At 39.8% G+C, this 15,853-nt stretch overlaps 1 protein-coding gene across 1 annotated transcript in view; it reads left to right on the top strand.

The window, feature by feature from the left end:
- The window catches only part of SOGA2 (SOGA family member 2), a 183,060-nt gene that overhangs the window by 13,251 nt on the left and 153,956 nt on the right, over positions 1–15,853 (top strand). Inside the window, exons 2-3 of the mRNA XM_006868701.1 lie at positions 481–705; positions 2,458–2,616. Of these exons, the coding sequence (XP_006868763.1) occupies positions 481–705; positions 2,458–2,616 (384 nt within the window). The remainder of the gene's footprint in view (positions 1–480; positions 706–2,457; positions 2,617–15,853) is intronic.

The raw sequence follows: 15,853 nt of genomic DNA, 5'->3' as shown, positions 1-15,853 counted from the left end.
GTACTCTGGCTGTACTTCTTCCAACACAGATCTGTTTGTTCTTTTGGCAGCCCATGGTACTTTCAATATTCTCCTCCAACACCATAACTCAAATGCATCAATTCTTCTACGATGTTCCTTAGTCACTGTCCAACTTTTGCTTGTGTATGAGGTTAATGATAATACCATGACTTGGGTCAGGCGCACCTTCGTCCTCAAGTTGACCCCTTTGCTCTTCAAGGAAATATTAGGAGTGGAATTAGTTCTGAGAGGCTGCTGTGAGTACTCCAGGCTGGTTTTAAATTTTGGGATCTGTAAGACATGGACAGCCATTTGGTGATGGTGTGCAGACACTCCTCTGCTATGTCACACATGTGGTCCTAAACTGATGGGTATGGGTGTCGGCACGTAGTATTTGGGCTTGAGAAGTGAGATGGGGGAAAGGAACGCCACCTTTTTGATGGTCTTTACTTAAAAATCTCTTCTGTCTGACTTGTGTAGGATGAGGTGGATGAACTCCGTGCAGAAATGGAGGAGATGAGGGACAGTTACTTAGAAGAAGATGTTTACCAGCTGCAGGAACTTCGGCGAGAACTGGATCGTGCAAATAAAAACTGTCGAATTCTGCAATACCGTCTCAGGAAAGCAGAGCAGAAGAGCCTGAAGGTGGCTCAGAATGGAGAGGTGGATGGAGAGCTGATCCGGAGTTTGGAGCAGGATTTAAAGGTATATGAATGGGATCCGCCATCTAGAAATGTGGTCCTAACTCGCCAACCCACTGCCTTGCCATTTTCATTTCCTTTTGAGTGTTTGTATTGGTCTCCGCAAATTTCAGCATAAACTTTGCTTCCTCTGTGACTTACAGGGTAATGTGGAGTCATATGACTGTTGATAGCCCCAGACTGAAGTCTGTGATAATATAAACTGTAATTTTAAAGCGAAAGGAAGTTAATAGAAAAAAATGTAAGACCTGACAATTGGGGGAAAAATTACGTAGAAATAGTGGTGCTGTAGAATAAGCACCGGGTTGCTTACTGCAATGCAAGGTCATGATTTCAAGCCCACTGGCCACTCCTTGGGAACCATATACAGGGTCACTAGGAGTTGGAAACTACTTGATGGCACTTAACACTAATAATGACTGTTTAAAGAGCTGAAACATTAAAAATGAAAATCTATTGGTTATCAATCCAGTTTATAGTTTAAAGGCCACTATTAAAGGTTGAAAATAAATCTTCAACATTTGTTTTAATCAAAATAAAACAAAATTTAACATTTGCTTTAATCACTTAACATTTTTATGTTATTTAAGTTTTTAAGATTCAGAATATGAAATTTCGTTAGCCTTAGTGGAAGTTGTGTAGTGTATTTAATTGATGGGGAGGTAGTGTCGGAGATGAGTGTGAGCGTTGGGATGAGGTGAAGAAATTCTGGACCTCAAACCGTTCTCTCATGATCCAATTATCAAATCATTTATCTAGAGGTGAATTATTCAGAACTCCCTCCTTATTACAGAAGTACTTGTGAAATCTCATTTAGCCTTCCATTATAACAAGAAAAGAATCTTTGTAATTTTATAAAAGTTATAAATCACTAACAAAGTGTCATTCAATGCAAGTTAAAGGTGATTTAAATTTTTTCTTTCAAAGTCTCTTTTCTCATTTGTTGCTAGAAAGTAAAAATGTTCAACTGCATCTAACATTAAAGCATTTTTACCATACCAGAGCCACAGTAGACAATTGAATACTTGGCTGCATTAAACTTTTACACACAAAACTTTTTTTTTTTTTTTTTTAAAGCGGTTAGGTCCGGTATTAACCTTAAGAGGATAGAAATGTTTGTTATTATATTACAATTTTTAATTGATCACTTACAGCATGTCCTACTGGGTAGAAACAGTATTCTTGGTGATAATCTACAACAGGGTGGAGCTATTCAAAGTAGCGTCTTAATTCAGATGAAAGTCATTTTCTACCTCATAATGTAGATTTCAGGTTTTGAATTAATACCCTCCTCCTTTAAAAGTGGGTTTATTAAATATTGCCAGTGTCTTTAATAAATAGTTCCTGATTACAGGCAGTCCTTTGGGTCACAATTGTCTGACTTACGTACATTCTGTAAGAATCTATCCCCATAAAGCCAATTTTATTAAAAATCTGAGGTCCATACAATGGTTCATAATAACAAAATATTATTTATGTGTTATTATGTTAAAGATGTTTTTGTGTATCTGCATGTGTATTTTATAGAAAAGTACATTATTTACTGTAAACTAAGACAAACATCTCACTAGCTGATGTTAGTTATGAACTGTGCTGATTTACATACAAATTCAACTTAGGATATATTTAAGAATGGAATTTGTTCTTAATCCAGAAACCTTCTGTACTTAATTATTCTTTCTTTGAAGTTGTTGGAACGTATCTTCAGCAGGAAGAACGCTTCATCCTAATGATCCTTCCCTGTGGATCTATGCAGGTAGCCAAAGATGTCTCTGTCAGATTGCACCATGAACTTGAAACTGTGGAGGAAAAACGTGCTAAAGCTGAAGATGAAAATGAAACCCTCCGACAGCAGATGATTGAAGTAGAAATATCCAAGCAAGCCCTTCAGAATGAACTGGAGAGACTAAGAGAGGTAATTCAGAAAAGTATGGAGATATGCACCCTTGGAATTAGTTTTTAGGAGCCTAGCACTGCAGGGTCCAACTCTGTTTTCTAAAGCAAAGGTCAGTAAGCAGGCCCTTTTGTGTGGCCCATGATCTAAGAATGGTTTTTTGTTTGTTATAGCATTGAAGATGATGCAACAAAAACTTTATGTGAGCCATGAAGCCTAAAATATTTACTACCTGACACTTTACAGAAAATACTTGCTCTGGTCTAAAGCTATTTTTTTTAAATTTCCTTTTTGATGAACTATCACTATATTTTTTACATATCACTCAGCCACCCATATATGCAAAACCCATATAACCCATGTGCTATTTGCATTAAAATTCCTTTTCTGTGTCTAAACTGGGACTGTTATTATTACCACACAAAATTAAGCAGTAACTTTTTTCTCTAGAGTTTTCTCCTCTAATGAACTAGAAAATATGTCATGTTTGTCTCCTAAAGCTGAGTGAACAGAAGATAATGCCTGCTTATTAAATATGCTACTAGTATATATAACTTACCCAACATATATTGGCTCCTCAAAATATATTCGCTCCTCAATATATTCACTCTTCCAAATAAAATTAAAAAAAAAAAAAAAAGTTTTTTTTATTTTGAGGAGTGAATATATTTTAACAAAGTTGTCTAGAATATGAATATATATTTTTCATTTGCATAAGACTGGTTGTCTTCCATTATAAGATTGAAGCTACACATTTTCTTGGACAATACCCTGCATATTGATTAAATTAAAAACTATTTGTGAAGGCATTCCAGGTGGTGGTTAAAGGCAGTATGTTACCAGTTGAAAGTTACAGACCTCACTTAGCAGTTCAGTTTTCCTTTGGATAAGTTTCCTAATTCCCCCAATTGTTACCCGTCTGTCCATTCATTCATCCATCCACATGTAATTCAGGTCCTGGGCATGCCCATGTGAATGCTGCAGTACAATCCCTACCCTTAATTTGGCACACAGATTGCAAAACAAATAAGTCACAACAAAGTTGTCCATCTTTCTACCTTAGATTCCTACCCTTCCCAGTCCTCCTCCCTGTTTTGCTGGCCTCCTTACCGTTCCTCAGATGTGCTAGTTTGGTCTTCCTCTTGTCTTCATTACTGTTCTTTGGAATGCAAGCTTCACAGGACAGGGCTTGTTCTTCTGGTTTACTAAGTGTAAGACAGTGCCTGACACACAGTGGTCATACTGGAGCTTTCTGTGGGTGAGGAATTGAACGAAGGAGCTGGAATTCAGAGCCATGGCAGTCAGAGCTTGCTGGAGGAACTCTTCTAGGCTTCACAGGAGAGAAGTGATTCTGAGAACATTCTCTCATCATGAGTAATCCTTTCCCTTCATTTACTTGCATATTTGTTCCGCCAGCCTGGAGGGATTTCTTCTAATTGTGAATCTCTTGCTTCTTCATTTACAGTTAGTATTAACTTACGTCCCTCATTTCCTTTGGTCTAAATTTGCTAAAAAGCAGTGTAGTGGATTATGAGCTGGGCTCAAATGGTCAGTAGTTTGAATCTTGTAGTCACTCCACAGGAGAAAGTGTTCCTTTTCAATGATCTTTGAGTGTCGGGAACAAAAAAAAAAAGTCTAGAGGGGCAAGATTAGGGTGTTAGAATACATAGGGTAAGGTTTCCCAACCAAATTCTCATAGGATAGCCCTTGCTAACATTAAAGAATGAACAGGTGCATTGTCATGATGGAAAAAAATTTCTTGGCACAACTTTCCTGACCTTTTCTCACCAGCGAAGTTTTCTATATTCTTAAAACTTCTCCTAATAAATCTCTTGATTTTGGCCAATGTCCTTTAAGAAAATCTGTCAAGATCATCCCTTTGCTGTTGTTGTTAGGTGCCATTGAATCAGTACTGACTCAGAGCAACCCTGTGTACAACAGAATGAAACACTGCCCAGGGCCGGGGTCAGCCTCACAATTATTGCTATGTTTGAGACCATCAATGAAGCAACTGTGCCAGTCCATCTCATTGGGGGTCTTCCTCTTTTTCTCTGACCCTCCACCTTACCAAACAGGATATCCTTCTTCAGTGACTGGTCCCTCCTGACAATATGTCCTTAGTATGAGAGATTAAGTTTGGCCATCCTGGCTTCCAAGGAGTACTCTGGCTTTACTTCTTCCAACATAGATCTATTTCTTCTTTTGGCAGTCCATGGTACTTTCAATATTCTCCAACACTATAACGCAAATGCATCAATTCTTCTGTGGTCTTCTTTATTCACTATCCAACTTCCACATGCATATAAGGTTATTGAAAATACCATGGCTTGGGTCAGGTGCACTTTAGTCCTCAACCTAACATCTTTGCTCTTCAACACTTTAAAGAGGTCTTTTATTATTTCTTTGGGATCCCCAAACAACAATCACCATAACTTTGACCTAACCTCTCTGCAGATCCCCTCAGAAACCACTATTTTGATTGGACTTTTTTTTTTTTTTTTTAAATTTTGAAGGCATCCTAAGGAGTCCTGATATGGCACTGTAGGATAAGCACTGGACTGCTAATCACTAGGCTGATGGTTCAAACCTTCTAGCTGCTCCTTGGAAATCCTATACAGGGTTGCTGTGATTGGAACCAACTCGAGGGCATTTAACAATAATTAGAGGAGACTTAGACAAGTGTATGACTGAGAAAACTTGTCTGCCATCACTCACTGATTACTGAGACATGTCTAAACATGTTTTGTTTGTAATAAACCCAAGCATGTATAAATTGGAACCCTAGTAACAATACTTTCTGACTTACACTTAGATATTTAGGTGACCTGTTGTTTGGTATAGGTGTATATATATATATGATGATTAAATCTTCTTGATTAATTGACTCTTTCATCACTATATAATATCCATCTTTATCACTGCTAACAGATTTTGTCTTCATCTTATATTAAGAAGATTGGCGTCCCAGCTGTCTTTTTGGTTATTATTTGCATGGACTATTTTTTTCTATCCTGTCACTTTCAATCTGTATGTGTCCATCTGTTTAAGGTGTGTTTCTATATATATATATAAAAGAAACACACCTATATATATATATGTTGTTAAGTGCTGTCGAGTCGATTCCGACCCATAGCGACCCTGTATAGGGTTTTTGAGGAGCAGCTGGTGAGCTTGAACCTCCAAGTCTGGTGCATTAACCCACACCAGGGCTCTCTCTCATATAAAGCACCACACAGGACTATATGCGTATACATGGAGTCCTGGTGTGGCATTGTAGGATAAGCACTGGATCACAAGGTTGTTTGAACCACAAGGAAACCCTATACAAGATCACTATGGGTCAGAACCAACTCAACGGCACTTAGCAACAACAACAACATATATATTTGTTATTGTTCCTTTCAGGTACATTATCTCTTTTTGCAGTTGTGGTTAGGTGCTGTCGAGTTGGTTCTAACTCATAGCAACCTTAAGCACAGCTGAATGAAACACTGCCTTGTCCTGTGCCATCCTCATAATCGTTGTTAAATTTGAGCCCAGGCTGCTGCAACTGAGTCAGTCCCTCTCATTGGTGATCTTCCTCTTTTTTGCTTACTTTCCACTTTACTAAGCATGATGTCATTCTCTAAGGACTGGTCCCTCCTCATAATACATCCGAAGTATGAGAGATGAAGTCTCACAATTCTGGCTTTTAAGGAGCATTCTGCCTGTATTTCTAACACAGATTTGCTTGTTCTTCTAGCAGTCCATGGTACTCTTAATATTCTTCTCCAGCACCATAACTGGAGAAGAATTATCCAACTTTCACATACATATGAAGATATTAAAAATACAGTGGCTTGGGTTAGGTGCACTTAAGTCCTTGAATTGACATCTCTGCTCTTGAACACTTTAAAAAGTGCAACTTTTTCACTTGTGCAACAGATTTTCCTAATGCAATTCAGTGTTTGATCTCTTGACTGCTGTTTCCATGAGTATTGATAGTGGAACGAAGCAAATGGAGAAAAGATTGAAGTTACCAAACTTCAATCTTTTCTCCATTTATTATGGTGTTATTTATTAGTCCCAGTGGTGAGGATTTTTGTTTTCTTTACATTGAGGTGCAACCCATACTGAAGGCTGTGGTCTTTGATCTTTACCAGTAAGTATTTTAAGTCCTCTTCACTTTCAGTGAGCAAGGTTGAATCATCTGCATGTTGCAGGTTATTAATGAGTCTTCCTCAAATCTTGAAGGCATATTCTTCTTTATATAATCCAGTTTCTCAGAGAATTTGTTCAGCATACAGTCTGAATAAGTATAATGAAAGAATACAACCCTGGCACACACCTTTCCTAATTTTAAACCTTTCAGTGACCCCTTATGCTGTTTGAACAACTGCCTCTTGGTACATGTCCAGATTCCTCGTGAGCACAACTATGTGTTCCAGAAAACCCATTCTCTCTCCAGTGTTGTCCATAGTTTGCCATAGCCCCCACAGTCAAAAGCTTTTGCGTAGTCAATAAAGCACAGGTAAACATCTTTCTGTATTCTCTACTTTCAGCCAAGATCTATCTGATGCCAGCAATGATATCCCTTGTTCCATTGCTCGTATGAATCCAACTTGAACCTCTGGCAGTTTCCTGTAACTATACTGTTAATAGACATTTTTCAATTATCTTTAGTAAAATTTTGCTTTCATATATTATTAATGATATTGTCCGATGATTACCACATTCCATTCTTGTTTTTGAATCTCAATGTGTTCTTGCATTGTTTCCTTATTTCTTTTAGGTCTTTGTCTATGTTTTTCCTTAGCACTTTAGTCATGTTTAATATTGTTGTAGTCTTCCATTTTTATCTGTTATTTGGTTATCATCAGGTGTAAAACTTTCACTCCCTTTGTCATGTTGTGTGGTTGTTAGGTGCCCTTGAGTTGGTTCAGTCTCAGTGACTCTGTGAACCACAGAAGGAAACACTGCCTAGTCCTGCGCTATCCTTATGATTACTGTTATGCTTGAAACTGTTTCTGCTGCCACTATGCCAGTTCATCTTGTTGGGTGTTTTCCTCTTCCTCCACTTTACCAAGCATGGTGTCCTTCTCCAGGGACTAGTCCCTTCTGGTATCATGTCCAAAGTATAATAGATAAAGTCTCATCATCCTGACTTCTAAGGAGCACTCCAGCTGTACTTCTTTCAACACAAACCTGGTGTAGTCTATTATACTTTCAGTATTCTTCTTTAATACCACAACTCATATGCATCAATTCTTCTACAGTCTTCCTTATTCATTGTACAATTTTCACATCCATATGAGACTATTTAAAATATAAGGGCTTGGGTTAGGCCACAGTAGTCCTTAAACTGATATCTTTGCTGTTGAACATTTTCAAGAGGTCTTGTTCAGCACATTTTCTGAATGCAATACATAGTTTAATTTGTTGATTGATGCTTCCAAGAGTGTTGATTGTGGATCCAAGTAAGATGAAGTCTTTGAAAACGTCAATCTTTTTTCCATTTATATTGATGTTATTTATTAGCCCAGTGGTGAGGGGTTTTTTTTTTTTTCTTTGCATTGAGGTGCAACGTATACCAAAGGCTTTGGTCTTTGATCTTTATCAGTATTTTAAGTCTGCTTCATTTTCAGTAAGCAAGGTTGTATCATCTGCCTTTGGCAGGTTGATAATGAGTCTTCCTCTAATCCTGATGCCACATTTCTTTTTCATATAATCCAGCTTCTCAGATTTTTTGCTCAATATAAAGGTTGAATAAGTATGGTGAAAGAATATAACCCTGGCCACACCTTTCCTGGTTTAAACCATTCAGTGTCCCCGTGTTCTGTTTGGACGATTGCTTCTTGGTCTATGTACAGGTTTCTCATGAGCACAATTAAATGTTTTGGAATATTTATTCTCTACAATGTTGTCCACGCACACAGTTTGATCCACCACTGACCTTGTGGTTCAAACTGCCCTTGCAGTCCAGTGCTTATCCTACGTGCTATATTAGGACTCATATATATACATATATATATATGGCTGGCTGCCGTGGAGTCGATTCCAACTCATAGCGACCCTGTACAGGGTTTCCGAGGCTGTAAATCTTTACGGGAGCAGAATGCCTCATCTCTCTCCCGTGGAACAGCTGGTAGTTTCAAACTGCTGACCTTGAGATTAGCAGCCTGATTCGTAACCACTACGCTACCACAGCTCCTTAAACACACACATACATATATATATATATATACATATACATATAGAAATACACACAGAGACATATACACATAATTTAAGCAGAGATTCTCATGCATATGGTTAAATAGGTTTGTGTAGGATTCAACATCTAGTCTTTAATACCCCTTTGAGAAAATAAATGTATAATGTGTTCTTGATATGCAAGGTACGAGGAATCGTTGGAGATGGCGATGCTGACTTGTGGTGGATGTGTGGAAAGGAGTGAAGGAAGGACTCAACCTCTCCCATTGTGTGTTAAAATTATTCAGAGGAATTACTCCTTAGGTATGAAATAAGTATTATATTACCAGAGTTTCATTAAGGTAGGGTCCAATATTTACACCAGACTTTTAAATGGATTGTGAATCTAGTCTCAGGAGCATATAATGCTAGAGCAGAGACTGAGAAAACCAAGTGATATAAGATTCAATGGTAGTAGAAGAGATATTTCTTGGAACTCTATGAATGGGTTCTTTTTATAAATTCCAGAACAAAATATGCTATGACTTTTGATGGTGAGTATAAATTTTTTGTTTCCATCTCTCTAACTTTCCCCCCAAAGCATTCTGCACTCTTCAGTTTACACCACATAAAAACAGTAGTTTTGACGTCCCTCTGGGACTCGAATTGTGTTTCTTTTAAATTTTCTGTGAGTTTGGGGGAATAAAAAGTGGCAAGATCATGCTGTAGGATGGGGTAAGTCTTCCCAATAAAATTCTCCTTGGGCAGCCCTTGCTACCCTTGAAGAATAAACAGGTGCATTGTTGGGGGGGGGGGCGGGGGCGAGGAGGAGGATTTTCCTTGGTGTAACTTTCCTGGCAACTTTTCTCACCAAAGCAATTTTCAATGTTCTTAAAACTTCTTCTTGATAAACCCCTATGATCATCTTGTGTCCTTCAAGAAAATTTATGAAGATTACTCCTTGGGGATCCCCCCAAAAACAGCCTCCACAAACTTCTGAGCTGACCTCTCTGCCTCAGATGGAACTGGTCTAGCAGATCCCCTTGGAAGCCACTATTTTGATTGGACCTTGCCACCCTATAAGACTAAGAGAAGTTCTGGTATGGTGCTGTGAGTTAGTGTGCTAGACTGCAAAGTTGGTTTGAGCCATAAGGTGGGCACTTAAGCTCACCAGTCACTCCTCGGAAACCATATACAAGGTCACTATGGGTTGGAGCTGACTCTACGACACTTGACAACACCAGTCAGACTAAGAAATGGAGTCCTGGTTTGGCACTGTAGGATAAGCACTGGACCGAAAGGTGTATTTGAACTGCGAGGTTGGCAGTTCAATCTGACCAGCTGCTCCTTGGAAACCCTATACAGGATTGCTTTGAGTTGGAACTGACTGGACGGACGACACTTAACAACATGAGATCGAGACAAGTATATTACTGCGAGAACTTGCCTGCACCCATCCACTGAGGGCAGACACACTTAAAACATGTTTTGTTTGGAATAAACGTGTGAATGTCTGAACTAGAACCCTAGTATCAGTATTCTTTGACTTGCCTTCATAAAATGGAAGTAGCTACTGATGCATTTGAACACCCGCCGCATCAGAGGACAAAGACGCCTCGTGTCCGGTCTCCGTGCCTCTGCAGCTGCTGCTGTCCTTTCTCTTCAATGGTCCAGATTCTTTACGGCTGCCTGCTGGCCATTTCCAATAGACATTTCCCAGCACTTCAAACTCAGTGTATTTGGAATGAAACTTAGCACCCTCCCCTGTGGCCCAACCAGCACTTCCTTTTGTCTTTCCTGGTAGTGTGTAAGGTACCATTCTCCCAGTCTCCCAAGCTTGAAAGTTGCAGTTGCCCTCTACCATCTTGCTCCTCATCTTCACTTACTTGCTTACTGCATGCAGTCTGAAATTCTTCTTTCTCACTGATACATGTTATTATGAGAGTGAACCTGAAGAGTACTCGTATTGAGTGACTCTTTAGGGTTCTACTAAAACTATCCTGAAGAGTATGTACTCTGGGACTGCATGAATGTCTGGTTCTGATCCAGTTCACGATATAGCACTTTTCTCTCTGTGGTTCCTTCTCTCTGGCTCCTCACCCACTTCCGTTCAGCTCTTGGCTTCCTTTTTACTCATGCATATCTTCTGCTACTCCATGGTGTCTGCTTACCATCTTCTCTCTGGGCATCTTCCTACTTCTTTCTCAACAGTGTGTGACATTTTTTTTTTCCCCGCTGTATCATTACATTCAAACTCCCAGGTGACCATAAAGTCTGTAAACATGGGTGTACAAATGGTTGATAGCTATTATGCTACAATGCAATAAAATAGCATTATCTATATGTCCTGATTTTATAGTCCTCTTTGTGAGAAAGAGTTTGCTTGGGTCACTCAGTATATACTATCTCTGGGCAGAGTCAGTGCCAGGGCATCTCACAGGACATGGACCTGGTTTCCATGGATGCCACTGGTCAGGGGCTTACCTCTGGCACAGGCAATGTTGGTCAATGTGAATGGACAAGGTAGATAGGTCACAAAATAGGTATAAAAGCAGGCTTGTTGTGTGTTAGGGTAATAAGAACTGTAGGGCAATTTAGAAGAAATAGAGTAACACTTGTTTCGTTTTCTAGTTGTGATAGATGGGAAATTTGGAAGGGGAGACTATAGCCAGAGAAGGAAGGAAGAAAAGGGGCAGGGATCTGATGCTGTAAATCATCCCACCTTTATGGGGCCTACTAAGTTGATTTTGAAGTAAAATTGGGTGAAGAATGGGAGGATAAAGAAGAAGGGGTGTCAGTTAAGCCTTTCCTAAACACTGAAATTTAAGAAGTGTCTGGATGATGTGTATGGCTACGTATGTGTGAGAGAGTGTTGTTGTTGAGTGCTGTTGAGCCAGTTCTGACTCATAGCAACCCTGTATAAGGTTTCTGAGGAGTGGCTGGTGAACTTGAGCTGCCGACCTTGAGGATCAAACTGACCTTTCAGTCCAGCATATTAACCCACAGTGCTACAACAGGACTCTGTGAGAGAGAGAGTATGTGTGCTTAAAGGCAGCGGTCTGGAGGGAATCTAAACTTCCTTGCTAATGTAAGTGTGAGCTTGATTGTGTCTTTTGTTTAGACTAGGAGGGCAGAGAACAGGATTGACTAGAGATAAGTCAACCAACAGAGAGAAAAAAAATCAGGCTGGGAAATCCAGAATTCAGAGGCTCAGGAGCAAGAGGGCAGTAACTGCAGAAAGAGTTGGTATAAATATTTTTAAATGCTTAAATTGCAAATGGAACAGTTTTGGAGCTGGGAAGAAAGGGGGTGTGTTTTCAGTTAAACAGCCATAAATAGCACTAATAGCTAATTCATACTGTTGCTGAAAAAGGATGAGCAAGAGAGTATCACTCAGAACCCTCACCCTGGGAACCATTTCTTGTCAAAATCAAGACAGACTCACATGAAGGGTTTGTGCCAGGCGAGTACAAATATTTTGACCCACTCTGTGGGCCTCCAGGTGTCCTCCACGTGTTGTTGGGTTTCAGCTCCTATAGCCACGTGTGCATACAAGGCAGTGCCATCTCCTTTTCACAGTGAGCTGTGGCTGCAACTAGGAGGAGCTGGGGGCTTTCCCAAGACCACGTATATGAAATGCTGCAACATCTGAGGCTTATATGATCCAAATGCTTAGTAATTATGTTCTGTTGTTAAAGGAGTATTTTATTTCCACTTTGCATGATTCTGATTATGTTGGACAAAAAGTAATTGGTGGTGAGGAAAAGCAAGGAGAAGGAAGGGAGAGGACTGAGCACAGCTTAGGTGTGTGAGAGTGGGCAGGAGTAACTGGATTTAACGTTTGCTTCAGATAGGGTGGGAAGATAGGCAAGATTAAACCTCATGCCCAAAAACCTCCGGATTAGTCAGAGTTAAACTCAAAAGAATCTTTGAGATGAATAGCCAACCCTTCTCATCATAGAAATAAAGAAGCCAAGGTCCTGAAATCAGCCAGTTAGGGACAGAGTGGGGACTATAACCCAAGTGTCATACCTCCCAGAAAAAACTCTTCCATGGTGTCTTTTCCACTGACTTCTTGATCTATCACTCCTTAGTTTGTAGATCTAGGAATAAGAGGATGATTCTGAGGGTGGAACTTGTAAGCTCTCCTGCCATCAGCTTGAATGGAGCGTCTTTCAGGGGAAGCTGTTTGTGTCTGTTGTGTGTAGTGAGTACCTCCATGGTCCTTGTTCTGATGGAATGGTGAGGAAGGTCATCTGTCTTCTTGACCCAGCATTGCTTCTCTATTAAATTGTCTCTACTTGTAGAAAGATGAGGCTTTCTACTCCTGTAAAGATTTACACTCTCAGAAACCCTGTACAGGGTCGCTATGGGTCGGAACCGACTCGATGGCACTTGACAACAACAACAACTTGTAGAAATATTTATTAAGCTTCTTATTTCATCTCTACTGAGAAAATAATAGGCAAAAAAGGAAGGTAGGATTTACCTTTGAAGAGAGTGAATGCTTATTTGGAGATCAGTGGGGGGTCCCTGGTCTACAGCACAGTCTCTGAGAAAACTGGAAGAAGGCCCTCTTATTTGTTCGGAAGCAGTGACTTTAGAAAGCAGAAAACTTGGCCATACAGGTGCACCTGGATCTTGAGAATATGCTGATTTGACCTTACTCTGTGGCACTGGGTTTGGTGGAGCGTGGTGTGGGGCAATAGCCTTGGATTGAGAGTCAGGAGAGCTGGCGCTAGTCCTAGCTTTGCCTCTAGCAAGATTTATGATGAATGGCAAATCCCCTAAATTCTCTGGCTGGTTGCTAAGCATCTCTCTACTTCTGTAATTCAACTGCTCTGTGATTCTCTACGCTGTGTCTGCACTGTTGACCAAATCCATCAGTGGACACTATGTTGTTGTTGTTAAGTACCGTGGAGTCGGTTCTGACTCATAGCAACCCTGTACAGGGTTTCCGAGGCTGTAAATCTTTACAGGAGCAGAAAGCCTCATCTTTCTCCCATGGGACAGCTGGTAGTTTTGAACTGCTGACCTTGAGGTTAGCAGCCCGATTCGTAACCACTGTGCTACCAGAGCTCCTTAGTGGACACTGTGGACTTAGCCATTTTCTCTCTTCAGTTCAGAAAGAGCCAGAACTCAGGAAGCTAAATCACACTAAATGTTGATTTAGAATGTTGATTTTCTCCCTGAGGCAATACCACTAAGACCCAAAGTTGATAATATATCCTGATATCCTCAGAGATATCATGAAAAAAATGTTATACCTCTACAATATCTACATGTGGCTCCTTTTCTTTCAATGCTATATACATAATATAATCTGTGTATGACATAATTATAGACTGGTATGGGTGCTGTGGGTTAATGGGCTGGATTGCAAAGTCAGTTTGAACCACAAGGTTGGTGGTTCAGGCTTATCCGTCGCTCTTAGGAAACCCCATACAGGGTTGTTACTGGTCGGAACCAACTCTACAGCACAACAGCAACAACAGAAATAATGCAAACTACAAAAGGTTCCTGGTGCTGTTGATTCAGTTTCCCCCAATGATAACGTCTTGCAAAGGATATTGATTCAGTCAAGATATAAGACATTTCCATCATCACAAGGATCCCTTATGTTACCTTTTTTATAGCCACACCCATTTCCCTCCTGCCTCTGTACCCACTGTTATCAAATAGATGCCAACTCAGAGTGAGCCTATGGGACAGGGTAGCCCCATAGGGTTTCCAGAAGCAGCCTTGCCACATCTTACTCCCATTGAGCATCTGGTGGGTTCGAACCACTGAACTTCAGTCAGCAGCCAAGCACTTAACCACTGCATCACCAGGACTCTTTTTTCCTCTCCCCATATCCTTCTTAACTCCTGTCAACCTCTAATCTGTTCTTCATTTATTATTCTTTTTTTAAGAATTTTATGAATGGGATCATACAGTCTGCACCCTTTTGGAATTGGCTTTTCTTCATTCAGCATAATTCTTTGAATATTTTATTCAGCTTTTTGGGTGCATCAATAGTTTGTTTCTTTTTGTTGCTGAGCAGTATTCCAGATATGGATTTACAAGTTTAACTATTGACTCATTTCCATGGACAAGTCATTTCCAGTTTGGGGCTATTACAAATAAAGTTACTATGAATGTTAGTGGATTGGTTTTTGTGGGAACTCAAGGTAGTTAGGAGTTGGGCTGTCAACCCCAAGGTAGCAGTTTGAAACTACCAGCTGTTCTTCAGGAGAAACATGAGGCTTTCTGCTCCTGTAAATATTTACAGCCTCAGAAACCCTATGCAGCGTTGCTATGGGTCAGAACCGACTCCATGGTACATAACCACCAACCACCAAGGCTTCATTACTCTGGGATAAATGCTTAGGAGTGCAATATACTGGGGCCATACAGTAGGTGTGCGTTTAGTTTTTAGGTTTTTTTTTTAAAAGAAAGTGTCAAGCTGTTTTTCAGAGTGGCATTTTTACACTCTTACCAGAAAGTCTGACTGTTCTGTTTCTCTTCCATCCTCATTAACACTTGGTGTTGTCAATATTTTTTCAACAAATTTCATTGTTGCTATTGAGAAGATAAAACATAGACCTATCCAACTTTTTCTACATATATTGACGTTGATTGATATTCTTCAGAGTTCTGCAGCCATTCTCACCCTCTTTTTCTGAGTTATTCCTCCCCATTAACAAGAACTCACTGCCCCTAATATTCCTGTCTAATCTTTCCAGTTCCTGTTGGCAGTTGGATCCCATATCGATAGATTTTAAAAGACTATAATGTTCAATGTCAACATTGCTTACTAACTATGCTAGACTACTGTTTGGTTTTAAGAAGCCATCAAGGGATATTTCCGTTTAAAGTTTAAAGATCATCTCAGTGTAGTAGTTTTGGGGTTTATCCAGCCTCCAGAAATCTAGAGTCCATGAGAATTTGAAATTTTGTTTTTCAATTCTCCCTTTTGATCAGGATTCTTCTATGGAATCATTCATCAAATGCTTAATAATTGTAGCCAGACACCATCCAACAGTTCTTTGGTCTTAGTGCAAAGGAGGCAGTTGTTCATGGAGGCAGTTAGCCACACATTCCATAT

This window comes from Chrysochloris asiatica, unplaced genomic scaffold, assembly GCF_000296735.1.
Source record: "Chrysochloris asiatica unplaced genomic scaffold, ChrAsi1.0 scaffold00122, whole genome shotgun sequence".
In the NCBI taxonomy this organism is placed as follows: domain Eukaryota; kingdom Metazoa; phylum Chordata; class Mammalia; order Afrosoricida; family Chrysochloridae; genus Chrysochloris; species Chrysochloris asiatica.
This window is presented reverse-complemented; position numbering and strand designations above follow the sequence as displayed.